At 51.4% G+C, this 20,626-nt stretch overlaps 1 protein-coding gene across 1 annotated transcript; it reads left to right on the top strand.

Moving 5' to 3' along the window:
- The first annotated feature begins 5,765 nt into the window (after positions 1 to 5,765).
- lrig3 (leucine-rich repeats and immunoglobulin-like domains 3) lies at positions 5,766 to 19,991 on the top strand. Its single transcript, XM_029163421.3, has 19 exons — positions 5,766 to 6,269; positions 8,781 to 8,852; positions 8,937 to 9,011; positions 12,964 to 13,098; positions 13,184 to 13,327; positions 13,409 to 13,552; positions 13,637 to 13,780; positions 14,593 to 14,736; positions 15,735 to 15,815; positions 15,914 to 15,985; positions 16,420 to 16,491; positions 16,956 to 17,119; positions 17,248 to 17,583; positions 17,671 to 17,952; positions 18,034 to 18,501; positions 18,587 to 18,745; positions 18,833 to 18,973; positions 19,058 to 19,300; positions 19,390 to 19,991. Exons 1-19 carry the CDS (start codon positions 6,073 to 6,075, stop codon positions 19,623 to 19,625), a joined length of 3,309 nt encoding a protein of 1,102 aa, XP_029019254.1. The 5' UTR covers positions 5,766 to 6,072; the 3' UTR covers positions 19,626 to 19,991.
- Positions 19,992 to 20,626: the final 635 nt, after the last annotated feature.

A 20,626-nucleotide genomic window follows, 5' to 3' on the forward strand; every position in this document is an offset into this window, starting at 1 on the left:
CAGGCGTGAATGTCGCGCATGATCGCTCCCAGGACAATGGACCGGGACAGAGGAACAGAGGAGGCGAGGGCAGGAGGGAGAAGCAGAGCAGCGGGGGGTCTGCGGGGGTTAAAAGTAAAGTGGGGGAGTGGGGTTGAGACATCACTATACCTGGACTGCTGGAGGCGACTCTCCCTCCTGCTCCGCGTCACAGTGAGGGCACATAACTTATAATAACGCCAATTTGTCCCATCCTTATGTTCAGAGATGACTCAATCACAGCGCGTTGGCCTCACTGAGGATGCTCTGACTCTGGAGTGGCCATAAATGACTGGATATCTGCATTACAACAGGCCTTTACACACACACAGGCAGGTGAGTGTATATGTTTGTGAACTCATGGTAATAAACTCAACATAATAAGAAGCCCGGTGAAAGCCCGCGTCCCCCTGCAGGCTCTGTCCCACTTATCTCCCATCAGATATGCCCCCTTCTCCCAATCTATTCAGAATGAGTCACCTATTAACAGCACATTGTTTTCACCAATGACCCTGTAAGTCCTTTACTGACCTGACAGCTCTGTGGTGTAAATGAACAAGCGTTCTTTGAAATGCTAATGCCCCCCTCCCCCCAAACCCCCCATGTCAGTGCCATCACGCTAAACCTTCACTCTTAGGCTTTTGGGTCAAGTCAAGGAAAGCCAAGTTCTACCAGACCTGCTTTGATTCATTTGTTCGTGTTATTGCAGGTCTGAAACTCGGCACAGCTTGTTTGGGGATAAACACAAACTCCCTTTGACATTTAATCTGTTGGAAAGCTTTATACAAAAGACCAAAAGGTTATTTTTTCATCAGGGATGATGGAACAGTTTTTTTTAACAATTACATCAAGTACAAGGTGTAATAATGTGACCCGCTTAGAGTTAATTCCACCTTAATATTAAATTACCCATGCTTCTACATTTAGGATCAAACATCCCATTATACACCAGGGCTCTGTTTCTGTCAGAAAACCTACTGTGGGCTAAAACTCGCGCAGGTTTAGGCCTCGGAGCAGTTTTCATTTCTGTATGTGTTCCTCCGACCCCCCGCTGTTTTCCCTCCAACTGTTTGAACAGCTGGGGTTTCTTTATCACCGCCGTGGACACACCGCTGCTTCTTCCTGGTGGGGAGGGGTGAGGTAGGTGAGGATGCAGAGGGGGGGGGGTCTGGATGGATGCTCCAACTCCGGCGCAAGCGCAATTAAGACGAGATGACAATAAATCAAGGTCTAATGAAAGTCCAGGCAAACAAAGACTGCCCTGTATTTTAAATAAGTCCTCAATAGTTTCTGTGGACTTACCTGTCTCGCGCTCCACCTTCGACTCCCCCCGCTCCGCGCGCATTGACACGGACAACGCGAACGCGCGCTAATTGAGTCGAGCGCGCGAGGACGTCGCGAAGCAAAATGTCAGCGAGGAAGTAAAAAAAAGTGCAAGAGGTTGATTGCGGAGTAAAATTGGATATCGAACCGGCCGGTCTGCATTTCGGTCAGCGCGTCCTGCGCGCGGCTGGGTTATTATCGGAAAAGCGGAGCTGATGAATACAGGAGGAGTGGGCTGCAAATAAGCCGCAATCCCCCCTCAAAGCGGAAGATAATTACAATCAATACTAACCTCGGGCTAAAAGTCCCACATACTGTGGCCTTAAATCCAAGGTGAGCGCGTGTGGCGCTGTGGCTGCCGGCGTTTAGATAACTGATATTGATATCGGTAGCGATTTTCATATTAAGAGTGAAAATTCCTTTCACAAACGTGTCAAGAGCCAAACAGTTGTGGATTATGAACTTGCACGAAGGCAAAGCAGCTGAAAGTGAGTCTTTTGTGTGTGTGTGTGTGTGTGTGTGTGTGTGTGTGTGTGTGTGTGTGTGTGTGTGTGTGTGTGTGTGTGTGTGTGTGTGTGTGTGTGTGTGTGAGAGTGAGATCTGGGTGGGAGGGGGTTCCACATTATGAGGTGCAAGTATGCATGTTGACAAATCATATGGCCATCAGTCTGGGCCACCACGCTCCACGCCAAAGTCAGCCGTCCCATTAATTAGAAGAGGCAGGCATCCCGGCCGAGCTCCACACACTGGCTCGTTTATCTCCGCTGACCGGTTCACACAGCAGACATTTTGTTTTCCGGGGGGCCTCCGCGGCCTCTAATTGGCGGCGGCCACACAACGCAGACCCTAACACAGGCCACTTTGGAGCCTCTCGGCCGCCCGTCAACATCAGCCTCGCTCGGGCTCGGCCCGGACAACGCACGCACTGTTCTGGCGCTGAAGCGCGCCTGTGTCTGGCGCTGCAGAGACCCCGGCAACGGCCCGACGCATGGATCCAGCCTTTTTATGGAGCGCAGCATCTTTGCTCGTTCGCTTTAAAGCATCAACGTGAATGTTTTGGTGCATATTATTAGTAGAATATGACATATTTTGCCTGGAATCCTCCGTCTCATTAAACTGCAGATTGCTGTAATAATTGAAAAAGGCAGCTGAGGTTTTGAGTTTACAGTCAACTGGGGAGACCCGAACTCTCATTAACACAATTCCTAAAAACTTTCTCAGGACCTCGAGTGCATACAGAGATTAGTTTGAAGCAAGCGCGAGAACATCTGGGCTGTTACTTGTGCTCATTGTTATTTTTTGGCCCTTTGGGGGTTGAGTGAAACTGCTAATTCTGAGTCTGCTGCTGAAAGCTCCATTATCTTCACTATCTAGTTGCTAATTTTGTCTGTTAGCCAAAGCGCAGAGGGCTTATCAGAGCCTTTTCACCGCAACCCGCCTGCTGGGGCCGTGAATGGAAGGTGGCGAGGGCCGTTATGGCCCACAACGGTAACCCCGAAGGCCTCACGACGAAAAACAATGAGGCAGAAGGCTGAGGGCGCATCGACATCAACTAATGATAACAGCACAGTACATTTGTTACATTCTAACTGTTCTGCCTGGTTGAATTAATAACATCATCACTCACAATAAACACCATTGTGCGGGGCGGGACTCAGGTTCACTCCTGTCTAGTTCTCAATCCTTCACGCGTGCATAACATAACATTCGGTCGGCCAATAATCAAGCAGACAGCGTTGGTCCTCAGCGTTTGTCTAATGTGAAACAACTGCATTCAGGGTTTATTCCCACGTGCACATTGACATGTTTAGAGCAGGAGCTCTGGCTTAAAAGACAAAGAGCGTCTTGACAGGTGGTCTCTGAAAGGCAGTCATAGTTTGAATCAGATGTCCAAAAAGCATAAATGTGCTCTATTATATAAACAGCAGACATAGTCATACCTTCCCTGCAACCCCCACCCCCCCTCCCCCCTCTACTGTATGTTGTTGCTGGCAGGGACCGCTACCTGGAGCAAGGCATGCTGGGTAGGCATTTTTTTCCGCACTGTTACTATTTCCAGTACAATGGCTGGCGCGCGTCCACGCGCAGCATTAGCGGCTCGCCGATGCTCGTCGCCAGCATCTGTACAGGGCGCAGAAAAGATGGCGCCCGTCGCTGGAGCGCGGGGGACCAGCTTGTACCTAGAGAGGTGTCCCACAAGGCGGGCTATCACGCAGGCGCCGCTGTGACCAAAGAAATCAGCGGGCGGCTAGAATATGTGATACCACTGGGAGAGGAATGTGAGCGCTGAGGCACGCTGCAGGCCTGGCGTGCACTGTATCCAGTGCTGGGGGATGATTTAAAGGGCCCTTTAAGTGCTGGGGGGCCTGGGTGTAAACTCCAGCGTGTGTAACGCGCATCCCCTTTGTTGAGACACTTTAATTCTAAAACTTTTCCAAAGTAATGAAGTTGATTTGCTGTGGAAAAAGAGCGAGTGGTACTTTTCTCCTTCGTGAATACGGAAGATTTTCTCTGGGCTTTAGATGAAAGGAATGGTGGAGCTGGAAGGAGGTGTTGTTGCCGTCTGGTGTTGGTTTCCAAGACGAGGCCTCGGCAGAGGAGGCCATGAGGAAGCAATCAGCCCATCGATGACTGGGCCCGCTGGGACGCTGCTATTCCCCCCCTTCGGCTCTCCCAAAATCCTGCAGGAGTCCACAGGGACCTAATCAATCACTGCAAGCAGGCCAAAATACTCCGGCATGCCATTCCTGTCCCGGATTCCTGCTAAGTTCGTGTTTTTTGTTTGGTTTCTCCCCACTGAGAAATGAGCACTCGGAGGCGCTGAAGAAAGAACAAATTCCTTAAAGACTTTATTATCTGCAGAGTTGATCAGCTGGGACATTTGCTTTGTCCTCCTAATAAAGCTGTGCCGTTTTACGGAATTCAACTGTTTATTGAATGGGGAGTTTTGGAACATGACTTTTTTTTATGTCAAATCAAAGTTTGTTGTTAATGCAGGGCATTAGGGCAACTTCCTGCGCAGTCAGTTCCATAAACACAGAATCAATACCGCGCTCAATAGCCCACTTTCTGTCTGGCACAATCCAATTTATTTTGGACTTTTAATTAAAAGAACTTAAGCAAATAGAGCAAAAGAACATTTCACGCTGTTTTTAAACATTACGGTTAATATGAGCGGTGGTTAATGAAACCACTGAGGCAAACGGGTACGCGCGTGTGTGTGTGTGTGTGTTTGTGTGTGTGTGTGTGTGTGTGTGTGTGTGTGTACTTCACCAAAGACTTGCACCTTAAGATAGTTGTTAAAGAGGCAATAAACCCTTTACAAGGCCTCTACAGAACAATAGAACTGCTTATCACCAATCACCACCATTGTGAGAGTGAAAAAACTGCGTCACGCCAAAACAATCCAGGCTTCTGATGTGTATTTGCTCAAATGCCTGTTGGTGATGGAGAATGCATTCTAAAAGCATTTACAGCCGCAGATGCTCCAAACCTTCACAAATCACTGTTAAAATGTGATGGCAACTCAACACGACTTCATTTACTTTCTTGTTTGGGACACATGTCTTTCAGCACGCCTCATCGACGCTCATTTTTTATTTAGTCGCCCCTCGAAGATCCATCCGACTTTTATCCGCATGTCAACAGATTAATGAGCCCCGCGTCCTCGATGAGAAGAGGAAAAGCGAGCGGGCTCTGAAACCATGACCTTGGTCCACAGGAAACTGTGGAACACTTTGCCTGAGGGGGGAACACATCTGCCGGGGCATGAATATCCCATGAAGGACCCCTTTTAATGTGGAAATGAAAAAAGGGCGCACACCTTTTAAATTGCAAATGAGAGAATATCAGTCTGCTTTCAAGTGCAGAATGTCAATTAAAGCCTCTGTTAGTTACTTTGCGCCTGAGGGGGAAATACTGTTGTTTTGTGTCCTACAACAAGGTGAAATTCGACCTTTTATTTTAGTTATTATTATTATTAGTCTCTATTTATAAATGACTCTTGATGTGTGAAACAAATCACCTAAAACTCTTTAAATTAGCATAGGTTCAATTGTTCTCACTTTAAAAATGTAAACGAAGCCAGAAACAAAAAAAGAAGTGTACTCATTAGTTGGTTACTGAGCTTTTTTATATATGGAAGTGAACGCAATGTTGTTCGGTTTGGTGAAACAAGGGGAATGTGGATCTACCTATCGGTCTGATTTTTAACTTTTAGACCTCTAATTTTCATCATCTTCATCGACTTTTCATCAGTCGATGACGTGACCACACAATAATTAAACGTCCAGATTCCCCTTAAATACCACAACTTCTCCAAACCCAACCTATCTGTATTGTAAATACTGCGGCTTGACAATAAAGACGCGCGAGACTACATTTCCCAGGCGCCCTTGTGGCCCCTCCCCCCGCGCATACCTCCGCTGTGCGCTCACGCTGCGCTGTGGGGATCCTGCACGGCACTAGTTACCTCCAACAGTAGCTGCGGGGCGCACGGCACAAAAGTTTCTCCACCGTAATGGGCGAGTTTCAGAAGGACGTTCCCCTTTCACGCTTCACCCCCACGACCCCGGCGACGACGGGGGAGCGGATGTAAGCGCCGACGCCGCTTCAGCTCCGCGCCGGCACGTTTGGGATTTTGTCTGGCGACCGCTCCGGCTCCCGGGTCGGGACGCGCTCGAGCCGCGGACTCTCCGGAGGAAGCGTTCCGTCGCGCGGAGGGGAGGAAAAATGAGCCCCGCTACGCGGCTCCGCACTTTTGCCAAGTTCGCCGTGGTGCTCGTGCTTTTCCTGCGGGTGCAGCGTGGATGTGGCGCTAACGCACGGACGTGTCCCGCTCCCTGCGCGTGTTTCGGGGATCTGGTGGACTGCAGTCGGCTGAGGAGAGGCCAGATTCCCGACTCGATCCCGGATTGGACGGTTCAGCTGTGAGTCTGTGTGCTTCAATTGTTCTCCTTTTAATGTTTAATGACTGGTGGAGTATCCCTTGAAACCTTTGTACTTTGAGCAAGGCAGGTTTAGGTACCGTTTTGTGGGGAAGAGCGTTGATCCACATGCCTCTCGCAGTCGGAGAACCGCATGCAGACATAGTAGCGAAGCAGTGGGGGGAAAAGTAACCTGGTTGATTCAATGGAATTCAAAGTCAGAAAAGTTTCTGCAAAGCTTCACATAAAGTTCCACAGACGCCCCAGGAATGACCAGTCCCTCCTAATTCCTCCTAATTAACACCCAGGCAAAGTGTGTTAACTTTGCACTGACCCACAGCACAATGACAACAACAGGTCAGGCGGAGGAAGAAGCAACAGGCTCCAAGTGTTTCACACCAGCCCCACGGCTGCTTTCTGTCAATACGTGTGGACAGACGCCCCCCAGTGCAGGTGTTCTCTTCAAACGAGGCTTCCTGCGGGTTCGCAGCCATTAGTACACGCAGATAGCAGCAGAATGGCATTAATAAGTGTGTGTGAGCTGTGAATCTGGGCTTTTCTGTGCTGCGTCCATGCGTCGGGTCGAGGCTGACATACAATAACGCAGCCTCCACGGCCGCGTTCCGCTTTGCAGACTTATTCCCGTTGGGTTTTATTGCCCCGCGTTCAGCCGCACTGCTTGGTGTGTGCTTTTTATTGTCCTGCCTGCTCCAGTGCCTGGTGGTTGCAGTCGCTGTTGAGTTGTTGTTTTTTTTTCTTTTTCTCATTTTAAAATGTGCTGCTCTGGAAAGTTGACGTTGCCAGAGAAAACAGAACCCAGCCTGAGCTCAGCGAACCCGAGGCCGGCCTTCCAGAGGAACGGGAACGGTCTCTCGCTCCGGCACCCTCGTTTACAAGTGGCTCCCGAACATCTTAAATAAAAAAACCCTTCTAAAGCGCTGAGGCCCTTTGTTTTCCAGCGCCCCGTTATTTCTGCTGAATTGGCAAATGCGGAGCCAGTGATGGGACTGATCGAGGCGGAGCGTGTGGGATTAGATCGAAGTGAGCTCTTGGAGAGAAGAAGGGGGGAAGGAGAAAGTAGGAGCACAAATGTCCTTTAGTAGAAAATAAGAGACATCTGCTAATCAGAATCAGAAAGCCTTTATTAATGTTGTATATTTATTTAAAAAATACCTAGTTAATACTTCCCTGAGTTAAAGCTGCCCAGATGTTTTAGGCCCCATGTGTAAATACGCACTAATCACTATTAATGGCAATCTTTTTGGTCAACTCCAAGAACGTCTGGTCCAACGTCCAACGCACACCAGCAGACTGTACTTTGAAATGGGCCCTATCTCGCCGTCACGATAAGCCAAAAGTATTAATGACAGCTCTGAAGAGCGGCTCGTTCATTTAGCTTCCAGTCCCTGATAAAGACGCCGCGCCGGGCATTTTTCACCAGCCGGGCAGATGCAGAATGCGTGCCGGAGCCTGCACGGAGAAAGAAGCACCCCCCCCCCCCCCCCCCCCCCCCCCCCCCCCACGCGTTATCTCGCTCCGCTCAGAGCCCGCTTTGTGAGGGAAGTGGAAGTGTCAGGGCTCCTCAGGGTTTATCTGGGGAGAATGATAGGACACCTTAGGACCGGAGCTGTAACAGCAGCAGCACACAGCTGCTTGCCCGCATCAGCGGTGGCGTGGGGGGGGGGCTGGAAACTGTACTGAAGTAAAACTCGAGTTGAGACTTTCCACCGAGGAACAAAAACAGGCCTGGAGAAAATTCATGGAGGGGTGTCTCAAGGCGTCCTTCTCACTTTTCCAGGCATTGTGAACGCATTACCAGTTGTTAAGCTCTTCCCCTCCTCCCAGAGCTCCTTGATGGATTCCAGATGAGGGAGGCGAGGGGGAGGGGGAGTAGCGGGCGAGCGAGCGTGAAGGGGGGGTGAAAGCGTCTGGCACCGCGGCGTTGATCGAGCGAAGCAACGGCAACAGCTCGGCCGCTTCATGACACGGATTAAGGCCCCCTCCCCCCCCACCCCCCCCGTCGAGTGATCTGGAGCCAGAACCAGACGCCAAGTGGGGCTCGGAAAAAATCTTAGACCAGAGCAAATTATTAAACATCTACGCACATCTGAAGACAGTTGTGTCATTAAACACAGCAGAGACCGGGTCCAGACTGACCTTTGGGCCCGTGCCACCGCCCAGAACCCAACCCACGCCGGGCCTCAGCCTCCCACGGTAACTCATCCACCCGCCCGTTCGGGCTCTGCTCGCGAACAATGGGCGATAATTGGGACGTTGGCCGACGGCTCGCGCCTCTGCCCCGTTTGTGACACGGCCGTCGTAAATCCAGGTCCCGGCTTGTTCCGCCGCCGTCGATCTGAACCCTGCAGTTGATTTCCCTTTGATGCGCCTCCTCTGCTCGTCACAATAACACGCAGAATTTGTGTGTAATTACGTTTAGTCGTTGTAGACTCAAATAGAAGACTAAATACGGCCCCTGGTGTGTGTTTTATTCTTCTCTCCATGTCTTCACAGGGACCTGAGCCACAACAAATTGCAGGTGCTCAACAGCACTTTGTTTTCCAAACTACGACATCTAAGCGAAGTGTAAGTACGCTTTTGTGTTTTCATCGCCGCCCCCCCCCCCTCCATGTTATAATTCTAATGAGTTATTTCTCTCCACATGAACAGGAAACTGAACCATAATGAACTGGACTCCATTCCTGACTTGGGGGTTTATGCTGCAAACATCACGTCGCTCAATCTGTAAGTAAGAAGCGAGGACTCCTTTGTTTTTCCGCCTCTCGGGGCCCTCGTCAGATTCTCTGGGCAGTCTGAAGGGTGATCCTCCGCCAGGGCTGTCATCGGTGGTTTCAGCAGCCAGCTGGGTAGTGGTTCCTCCCCCTTTTCCCCTCTGTGGAGCAGGCGGCCCGTTTGGGCTGAGCCGGTTCCCAGACGGGGGCAGTCGGAGACATGGCCGCCTGCCCCCAGACAGGTCACGTGTTTCAAAGACAAAACGCCATCAACAGGGATGGAAATGTTTTGTTTGGTGGCTCTCGCTGCCGTCGGGGTATTTTTAACCTGGAGGCAGTGACGTGAAGCTGGAAAAGGAAAGAGAGAAAATCCGACGCCGGTCCAGATTTGCCTTTTTTGTGCGCTTGAAGCTGCTGGTTGGGAACGAACGCCGGTCACTTTGGGCACTGGGAGTTTTCCTTGAGTGCCTGGACGCTATGTTGGTCTGACACCCTAAACAAACCCCCACTATTCCACAAAGCCAACCTCTGTTTTCATGCTGCAACTTTCTTTGAGGTATAATTTTCCCATTACTTTGGAATATCGTCGCGCAGGACAGCGCCTTCAGAACAACGGCAGATATTAGCATGTGAAACCTCAACAATTCGGTTCGCTCTCCGCGGCGAGGTTCAGCCATAAGCCGAGCGGCGCGAAGCTTTCGTGGAGGAATGCGTCCGAGTCCCAGCGCGGCGAGGCGGCTTCAAGCCCCGACACGAGGCGGCCGCAGGGCGCACAGCTGTCAGTCACCCGCGAGTTGGTTTCCACCCTCAGCACTCGATTGTCACCTCCAGCTACGAGTTTCATCAGAAGAAGAAAGCTGGGATGAGCGCCAATATTCCTGCTATTAGCTGCTTCATGTGGAAATACAACACCTTTTTCCTCAACTGCTGTGCACACTGTTGCTAATGCAGGATTGCTCAAGGGCACGTGGACAGAGTTCCTTCACGGATTTCTTTTTCTTTTTTTTTTTTTGGAATTCCAGACCTTCTCCAAACCATAATTTCTCGGTTTCATTTGTTTACCCCGAAGTTGTGTAAGCCTTTGCCTGAACACGCTCCAGATAATAGCGCTTGGATTTTCAGGAAATGGGGAACTTTTAAGAGCAGCATTAAACGCTGGTTGCTGGGGAGTTTAACTTCGGTTAAGTTCATTAAATGATGCATTTGGTGTTAATGTCTCCTAAAGATGCCGAATGAGTCTGATTCAGAGCGGCTGCATTCTATGAATGTGGCCTTCTCTAGAGAGTGAAAACTTCAGGTGTCCTGTGGAAAAGACAGGAAGTAAAAGAAGAAAGTGGATTTCATAAGTTTCTGTTCATTTATGGTTAAGGAGGCAAAACATTGATAATAATACATTTTGTTTTTAGCCAGAGTCGCTGTTTTGCAACGTTGCTAAGATCCATCCGCGCTTTAAAGCTCCTAACACAATCCAGATGAATAGTTTTTCAGAACCACCACATGTCTCCAACATTTTTCAGATTTTCAAAGTAAAACGCAGCAGAGACCTTAGAAGAAGTGTGGAGATTATTAACACATTTACCAGATAATGGTTTGAGGATTATAATTAATTGATGGAGGAGAGACTGGCCGCTAGACCACTATCACTCTTGCGATTAGCTGGCGTAGTGTAATTTTTTCCCTCTTTTCTTCAGAATTTCTCTCCGTCCTCTAGTTTCTCTGAACCGAGTGGGTAGTAAAGAAAAAAAAGAGACCTCAGGGTATCAAGTACCACTTATTCAAACAGCCAGTCAGACATAGCGGCAGCTCTCGCCGACTCCTCTGACCTCGCAGCTCGGAGTAAAAACAAACGGCAATAACCCTGCAGCTGGTAGTAATTGAGTCGTGATCATCTTAATTAATTGAACAATTTCCCAGGAATTTATGGAGGGGGTAAACCCCACCGCCTGCTAAATCCCTCTGCCTTTGTTTGGTGGGGGGTCAACAAATGACCTGAGATTCCTGGTCTGATTAGGAAACCAAGGAGACGAACCTGTGGGTACAACCTGTTGACGATGGGAGTCACAAACCGCAGCAGCAGCAAATCTGGCCATATTCCGTCCAGACCGAGTCACGTCCATGTGCTTTGATTGACTGCTCGTCTTCTGGACCCACGTACAGCCCCGCAGTTGTTGTTGTTTTTTTTATCATGGAAAAAAAACGAAAGATGCATCAAGAGCCTTTCACGGCTCCTCTGTCGCTTCACATCGGGGTCCCTGGGTTCAGGCCTTAATCCGATCCGCGCTCCGCTCCGTCAGGGAGCCGACGTGTTGAGACCATCGGCCGCCGGGGTGAGATGCGTGCATGGGTTTAATGTGGCGTCTGAACAGCGGCACGCAGCCCTGGATTCCGTTACAGGCGCCGCTGCATGGAATGGCTTTTCAAAACTGCACACACACACACACACACACACACACACTCTTTATGAAGCAAACCTCCATAAGACCTTGCCCCTTGTGGTCTATGTCTACTGACGCTTAGTTACAATAGAACATATTCCTTAGTGAGAAGTGACAGCCGGGGCGAGTCCCCTCGTTGCCAGGCAGGAAGCCTGGCAACTCACACACACACACACACACACACACACGTCCTCACCCCCGGGGCCCTGCTTTCCACCTCTGTGAGACTGGAAAGACTGGTTCTCTCTCACCAGGCGGCCCGCCTTCTCTCAGCGACCAGTCAGAGGGACATGAAAACTGAGATGCAGGTGGTGTGCGGTGCCTTTGTTTGGGATCCGGGGGCTGCGGTGCATGGAGAGCCTGCTGCAAATCTCCAAACAATAGAGTCGCCTGTGCCTTTTTTTTAAATTTCAAATAAGGAGCTGGTGTGTTTTCTTATAGCCTGTACATTTTGGGGTAATACTGACTCGGTGTCATTGGCTTGTGCCCGTGCCCCAAACCCTGCTGGCATCCGAAGCCTACAGAGTTAGAGGCGGCCCCTCGAGCACAGGGCCACACGCTGGTGGCTTCAATTCCAGCGTTGACCCCCACAGTCCCGCCGCCATCCGTGGGCCGCCATCCGTGGGCCGCCATCCGTGGGCCGCCATCCATCCATCAGCTGGGTGTAATAAACGTGCAGCACGAGGCATCGGCTCGTGTAGGAAGTAGGGCAGAGTCGACCCAGATTTGAAGTCGCGTTTTGATAAAGGTGGGACCTCTCGGTCTCACAGCAAAGTGGACAAAAGGAACCGCGCTTGGATTAAGACGAGGCTAAACGTCGGTGCGAAGAGGCAGCCGATAACATCTGATTAGCCTTCATCCTGTCATTAAACTCTTAATAATTCAATGCTGCACGTGAACACATGCAAAGCTTCTCAAAAAACAGCTGAAGCCTCTTAGAAAAAACAAAACGGAGAAGCCAAGAGGTCTCTGGTCAGTAAGGTGTCGCTGGCCGGAGAGGGGAGAGGGGGGGGGTGAATACTGAAAACAAGGCCTGTAGTCTGGTGCAGTGGGGGGAATTCCTGCCTCCCCCTCCTCCCCTTCACTCTCCCTCTACGGCAGAGTCTCATGCACAAAGACGGCACTGTACAGCCTCTGTTTATAACTAAGCAGTCCCTGCACTGCAATTTAGGAGGCGTGCAGTTCAGGAAATTGCTGGCCTCTGCCGAGGCATGCTTTCACTGAGGGAATGGTATTCATCAGCCAAGTAATTGGCAGGTTACCTTTTTTAAATGCCTTGTTGGTAATTACCTTATAAACAAAATAACACATTTCTAAACCCAAAGGTTGTTTGGACCTGGTGTGAAGAGCATCATCCTGAACAACTTATGAAATATGAATCCAACTACAAAAAAAAACCTTCACAGTGGGAGGTAATTTTTAGCTTAGCTTTAGCGTGAGAGTTCCTCTAATAGAGCGAGCTAATTGAGGGAAATGTGAAACGTTGTTCCCGTTGTTCACTGGAGCGATGTGGCTCTTGTGTGTTTTCAGGGCAAACAACCGCATCGGCAGGGTCTCCGCGGAGCAGCTCGGGCCGTTCCGCGCCCTGGAGACGCTCGACCTCAGCGGCAACAACCTGGCGGAGGTGAGGGCCGACTCCTTCCCCGCGCTGCCCCTCAAACACCTGTGAGTGCCGCCGCCGCCGCCCCGCTCGCTTGTTTATGTCCCAGCGTTCCAAACCCAACCTCACGCTCGGCCCTGTCCCCGTCAGGTTCCTCAACAGCAATCGCATCGCCTCGCTGGAGGCGGGCTGCTTCGCCAACCTGTCCGGCAGCCTGCAGACGCTGCGGCTCAACCGCAACCGCCTCCCCTCCATCCCGTCCAAGATCTTCCAGCTGCCCAACCTCCAGCATCTGTACGGTTTTGACCTTAAGGTTTAGAGCGAGTTCTTCCCGAACGCTCCGCGTCGCCTCTGACACTGTGGCTTCTCATCCAGGGAGCTGAGCAGGAACCGGGTCCGCAAGGTGGAGGGCCTGACGTTCCACGGCCTGCACGCCCTCCGCTCGCTGAGGATGCAGAGGAACGGGCTGAGCCGCCTGATGGACGGGGCCTTCTGGGGCCTCAGCAACATGGAAGTGCTGTGAGTGGCCCCTCATCAAAGGCGTCGCCGGGCGTGATGCCCGCGTTCTAAAGTCTCATGCCCGTGTGTGTGTTGCGTCTCCAGGCAGCTGGACTACAACAACCTGACGGACGTGACCAAGGGCTGGCTGTACGGCCTGCTGACTCTGCAGAAGCTCCACCTCGGCCACAACGCCATCAGCAGGATTCAACCTGACGCCTGGGAGTGCTGCCAGAAACTCAGCGAGCTGTGAGTCCACCTTCCCCGCCCCCTTTACACCCACCCAGTGGCCCCCTCCCTCCCTCCCTCCCTCCCTCTCGTTATTCCCTCCTCACTTTCCATTCACCCTGTGAACTCCCAACACTTCTCCGTGTCGCCCTCTCCTCCCCTCTGGCACTCCCGCCTGCCCTTCCTCACACTCCAGTTCCTCCCGTCACCAATCCCCATGTACACGTACACACACACACACACAGACAAAGAGGTGCCTTTTATCCGCTGCCAGTCAATGCCACTGTTAAAGCACTGCCAAAATATTACACACTTCTTTGCCTCCTTTCTGCTTCGCCGTGGGCTCGAGCCAAAACAATGGGAGTCACACTTATTTCTATTTCCCATTGGGAAATTCCGATACTAATTGAGGTTTCTTTCCTTTTGAAACACTACCTTGCCCTCAGACTTCAGTGATTTCCCACCCATCAACACGCATTCCTTGCACCGGATTGGATTTCCTTTGTTGTGGCTGTTGTTTACGGCAGCAGTCGGTTCCAGAGTTTGCAGCGTCTGGAGCGTTTTTCACAGACGCTCGCTGCCCCCCCCCCTCTTTACTCTCGTCCTTATCGCATGGAACTCGGAGTAAACAAACCGCCTGTTGTGGTGGAGTCACCTACCTACTATCTGATCTGAGTTTACTTTAAAAACACTGCTTGCTTAACGAAGTCCATTTTGTTGGGGAATAGGATTTTTAGGATAGGATTAGACATTTTGTGCTAATCCAAGCGAGATGTTTCACGTGCTGTTCTTTTTTTTTTTTCTTAATCCTCCCCTCTGTGTGCGCTCCACAGCAACCTCTCCTCCAACCACCTGACCAGATTGGAGGAATCCAGCTTCGTGGGTCTCAGCCTCCTGGATGAGCTGCACATTGGAAACAACCGCATTAGCTTCATCGCCGACGGCGCTTTCCGTGGCCTCTCAAACGTGCACGTGCTGTAAGTTTCCAGAGTCTGTAGATGTGGAGCTGCGTCTCTGGTCTGTTTTGCTGCTTGTTTGCGGCCTCACAGGAAAAGTCTTTGTGAGTCAGGGTATTCCAGCTAACAGGGAGATCAAACGTACCTACAGATGTGTATGTTGCTCCGTTTTCCCCCTCTGAACGTCTGTAAACCCACCTCCACCTTCAATCCTATGCCTGAGTGGAAATATTCTGCCTGATTTGTTTTGGGGATGTGAAGTACATTGCTCAGTTTCCTAACACACACACACACACATGCACATTAAAAAACCTCCAACAGGCTCAACCCCAACCTCAACAAGCCCCCCCCCCTCAACTGGAACCAAATGTGAGGTCACAGTGGGGCAGGTGTGCAGCTAGGTGGGTGCTGCGTTTAGAACTTTAAAAAGTCACTCACACACGAACACACACACCGGCACGTCCTCAATCTCAATTAGCCATAACCAGAGTGGGGGGAAAAACTGCAGCCGAGGGATCAAGGGAGGCGATTTCTGAGAAGTTGTTGGCTGTCAGTAGCGTATTTAGCTCTTTGCTACACTTGTTTCCAGTTGATACTAACAATAGATGTGGCCATAGCAGCTGTAGTTTGGGTATGATATCGAAACATCTCAGTGAAGTTAAGCGCTTGCTCAAAAAGGGCAGGCAAACGCAGGGGCTTTATTTTTAGAGATGCACTTTTGCCCCGATGGCTCAAAGATTGCGCAGGGAGAGACGTGCATTCTCCAAAAAAAGCAGAAACCACAGTAGTAGAAACTAGACCATAAGGTCGCACCAGCTGTTGCCTGCTTGGAACACACAAACAGGACTAGTTGTAGGTTTAACTTTTACTAAAGTGCCATATACTGAAGGTTGGATGATGTCGATGAGGTTTAAACTTCCTCTAAGGAGCCACATAAAGTTTTATTAAGGTCGCAAACGCCGCTCTCTGGGCGTGGAGCCGCTTTTATAACGCATGCTGTCCTTTGTTTCTTCCGAAAGGGATCTCCATAATAACGAAATCTCCTGGACCATCGAAGACATGAATGGGCCCTTCTCTGCGCTAGACAAGCTGCAGAAACTGTGAGTTCCCGATCTAGTTGACCCAATGGTAGGACACGGACAAATCAGTTCAGGGAGGATTGAACTGATCAGATGTGTGTCCTGCATTTCCCCCCCAGATTCCTGCAGGGGAACCGGATCCGCTCCGTCACCAAGAAGTCTTTCTCCGGCCTGGAAGCGCTGCAGCACCTGTGAGTCTCCAAGCTGTGAACTAAGCACACTGAATCCCACTGAGACAGAGGTGCACACTCTCCCATGTGGAATTAGCTAAAAACCGCTGCCATTAGAGTCTCAACACGTGCTCCAGGCTGCATCGATCGCCGAGTGGAGGGAACGTTGCGCCTGAGTGTGCAGAGTTGCAGTACAACAGCTGCATTTGATTCTAATTAGACTTTTTTCCCAGCCTTCGCCAGCGCTCACAGCCGCCCAGACTCGGGCCTCTCTTGATTAACGCAGCAAAACTGCTGCCCAGAGTTTTATTGTTCTGGATCTTAGGTCTTTTTTTTTTCTTTTTTTTTCTCCATTGAAGTTTCTCTCTATATGACCTGATGTTGGCGGAGAAAGTCGCCGTCTTGCTGCGAAGCTCTTTTGCCAAATCCCGCTTGTCTTTTTTTCCCCTCCGCAGTGATCTGACCAACAACGCCATCATGTCCATCCAGGCGAACGCCTTCTCCCAGATGAAGAACCTGCAGGAGCTGTAAGTGCGATCGCGTCAGTGTTGATATGGGACAGAGCACCGGGTGAAACTTATTATGGCCTGCAGGAAAAGTCAGACACACAGCACTTATTTCAAATTTAATAACAGCTTCACAGTTTCCTTTTGTCTCCCTCCACTAACACGTAGTTTCCAGTAACAAGCATGGGAATCTTTACATTTGCTCGTGTGTTAAACACGCTACTTGTGTATTTCTTTAAATATGTAGTATTTAAAACATTAAATAAAATCAAAATACTGTATTAATATGTAACTATGAGCATTTATTTTGGCTCTGACTTCACTAAAAAATAAATAATAAAATCTTCCCTCGTATATCCCTACGTTTGCCCTATTGAGCTTAAATATTAACTTTACAAACTGCGGCCTCGGAAAAGCAAATAATCGAAGTAACACTATTCCGCTCGCCGATGAAAACCGCCTCCTATGCTTCTCTCCGCGGGCAGGCGCCTGAACACCTCCAGCCTGCTGTGCGACTGCCAGCTGAAGTGGCTTCCCGTCTGGGTGGCGGAGCAAAGCTTCGCCGCCTGCGTCAGCGCCAGCTGCGCCCACCCGCAGCCGCTGAAGGGCCGCAGCGTGTTCGCCGTGGGCCAGGAGGAGTTCGTGTGCGGTGAGTGGCGCCCGATATTTCCAGCTTTGTCTTTCCACAAGGTAGTTTTGTTCATATGGCAGTATAAAACATCATTTTTACTAATCCTAAAACCATTCCTGTGTTGTTGTTTTCTTCGCCTGACCCAGATGACTTTCCAAAGCTCCAGATCACTGTGCAGCCGGAGACCCAGTCGGCTCTCAAGGGCTCCAACGTGACGTTCGTCTGCTCGGCGGCCAGCTCCAGCGACTCGCCCATGACCTTCGCCTGGAAGAAGGACAACGAGGTCCTGAACGACGCCGAGATCCACAACCAGGCCCACCTGCGGGTGCAGGGCGGAGCCGGGGGCGAGACGGAGGTGACGGAGTACACCACCACCCTGCAGCTCCGCCATGTGGAGTTCTCCAGCGAGGGGAAATACCAGTGTGTCATCTCCAACCACTTTGGATCGTCCTACTCCACCAAAGCTAGACTCACTGTCAACAGTAAGCCAGTTCATTCCTGCAGGGTCCGTCATACGCCTGTTAGTGTCTCATTGGCTGAAGCTAAGCTGTATTCCCGCCCCCCTCCAGTGCTGCCTTCCTTCACCAAGACGCCCATGGACCTGAGCATCCGCGCCGGCGCCACCGCCCGGCTGGAATGCGCCGCCGTCGGGCACCCCTCCCCTCAAATCGCCTGGCAGAAAGACGGCGGCACGGACTTCCCCGCCGCCCGGGAGCGGCGCATGCACGTGATGCCGGAGGACGACGTGTTCTTCATAGCGGACGTGAAGATCGAGGACATCGGCGTCTACAGCTGCACGGCGCAAAACACAGCCGGGGCCATTTCCGCCAACGCCACTCTGACGGTTTTAGGTGAGCTGCCGTGAGGGTGGAGCCTCAGAAGAGCTGCTCCCGCGCCACATCTATTTACTGCTACCTCCCCCCTCCCCACAGAGACTCCCTCCTTCCTGCGGCCGCTCGTGGACCGCACCGTGACCAAAGGCGAGACCGCCGTGCTGCAGTGCATCGCGGGGGGCAGCCCTCCCCCCAGGCTGAACTGGACCAAGGACGACGGCCCGCTGGTCGTGACCGAGCGCCACTTCTTCGCCGCCGCCAACCAGCTGCTCATCATCGTCGACGCCGCCGAGGCCGACGCCGGGTTGTACACGTGCGAGATGTCCAACACGCTGGGCACCGAGAGGGGCCACGTTCGGCTGGGGGTCCTGTCCAACCCCAACTGCGACAGCGGCGCGCAGGGGAGCGGCGGGGCGGCCGGGCCCGGGCCGGTGGACGACGGGTGGACCACCGTGGGGATCGTCGTGGTAGCGGTGGTGTGCTGCGTGGTGGGCACGTCGCTGGTGTGGGTGGTCATCATCTACCACACCCGCCGGCGCACCGAAGACTGCAGCATCACCAACACAGGTAGCTCATCCGTTCTATGGACTTTACTTTACTCTTTCAGTCCGATATCGTTTTTAAATAATAAGTTTTGGTGGTGACTCCCCAGACGAGACCAACCTGCCCGCTGACATCCCCAGCTACCTGTCCTCCCAGGGAACGCTGGCCGACCGCCAGGACGGCTACATCCCCTCCGAGAGCGGCAGCAGCCACCACTACATGACGTCGTCCATCAGTGGCTTCTACCTCCAGTCCAGAGACATGAACGGTGCAGCACTTGGCCTTTTAGTTTTATTTCTCATTCCTCGTCGCACGTTTCTCACGCCGTGCCGTTCCGTCACCTTCACTCGTGCAGGTTTCTGTCAGTTGGACACCGGGAGTGAAGTGGACATAGAGGCAGCCATCGACCCTCTGCTCTGCCACTACCAAGGTCCCATAGGCTCGCTGCTCCGCAGAGACAACATTTACTCGCCCGACCCATCAGAACTTTTCGCAGGTCTGTCTAAATAGAAACGTATGCTATAATTAGCTATAGTTAGTACATGGCAGAGCAGCTACTAAGTGTCTGTCTTGCTCTCAGGTTGTGGCAGTGACCAAAGGCAGGTCTGCACTGACCCCTACGACAGCCTAACCAGCTCTAAGAGGAGGGACTGCTACCTGTCTGAGCATTTTGACCTCTGCTCCCCCACGGTCCTCATGCAGCTTCCTAGCTCTGGTCTCCATCACAGCCCCTCGCACGATCGCCGTCCGTCTATGGAGGAGGTGGACATGAACGACTACGGGAAAGCTCACGAGTCCAACCCGCCCTGCAGCAATTTCATGGGTAGGTCCCTAAGCTCCTCGGCCGTCTGAGCTCTCTGGACGTCGACTGCGCTGTTGTTCTGACGCCTTCTCTGCGCCGTTCACCCACAGGAACGTTCGGGAAAGCTTCCCGGAGGCCTCGGCAGCGGGACCTGCGCCCGGTCGGACCGGGCCCGCCGGCGGCGGCGCGCAGCGGCATAACCCTCCACGAGAACCCCTACGCCGCGCCAGACGCCGATTCGGGCGACGAGGAGAGCGTCCTCGACAAGGAACAGGGCGGCGGCGTTTACGAACAGCCGTTCGACAGCAGGACACGCCCCGTCCCACAGCGCCGGACCAGCACTTAGCCCGAGCTCCTGCTCGCTCTCGGTTTTCATGAAGAGGACGACCAAAAATGAAAACTTCTACCTCACTGAACGGAAACGTTTGCAATAAGGACGCCTCGATTACGCGAGTGAATGTAAAGGACAATTTCCACGCTTCTACAGGAATGAAAGGGGGCGCAGGAACAGCTTCAGTTAAATAATACAGATGGAAATATACGTTTTATATAAAGTTTATTCTATTTTGTAAATTGTATATAAACAGATGTCATTATTTTTGCTTACCTTTTACGTATTGAGTGTTTCGCAGCCCTACGTACTTAGTTATTCCAGCTTTGAACGAAGCGACGTTTTGCACATATGTGAACAATAAAATAAAAAAAAAACACTTGAATGCGTACTGCTACATTCATTCAGTGCTGCTAGCGTCGCTCTCCTGTGGGATGCAAAAGGAGGCGAATGGGTCGGGAAAAACTCAGAGCCCGCAGACCGCCAAGGACGGTGCAGGTCGATCGGCCGGACCCCCCACTGAGAGACACGTGCATCATGGTTTAATTTCCTATGGAGGGCTATTGAGCAGAGAATGAAATTAGGATCTTTAAAAATCTTTAATTTGAAGAACTACAGCATGGAATTATCATTAGAGTAGATGTACTTCACTCTTCCTGTCTAGGTGGTAGATGCAGTTGACCCCTTAACCACCAAACCCCCATTAAATTAAGGCATTAATGAGACAATGCTTCATTAAGGAGGACATAATTTGGCACCAATTAACGCTGCTTAATAATAATTACTTGTCATGTATCTAACCCACTAATTGCTGTTGGAGCAGTGAGCCTCTCTTTGTGCTGGATGACTCATCCTCCCTTCCCTAATCCAACACCCCCACCCCCACCTTCTCGCCCAGCGGTTTGTTGTTTCAGGCCTCACCTCTTCAACGTGAGGGTAAAAAGTGCGCTTGTGCTAGCTGTCGAAACTTGCACTTGGAAGGTGTCCCACCCGCTGCTACAGTACGATGGACTCGG

Source organism: Betta splendens, chromosome 9, assembly GCF_900634795.4.
Source record: "Betta splendens chromosome 9, fBetSpl5.4, whole genome shotgun sequence".
Taxonomy (NCBI): domain Eukaryota; kingdom Metazoa; phylum Chordata; class Actinopteri; order Anabantiformes; family Osphronemidae; genus Betta; species Betta splendens.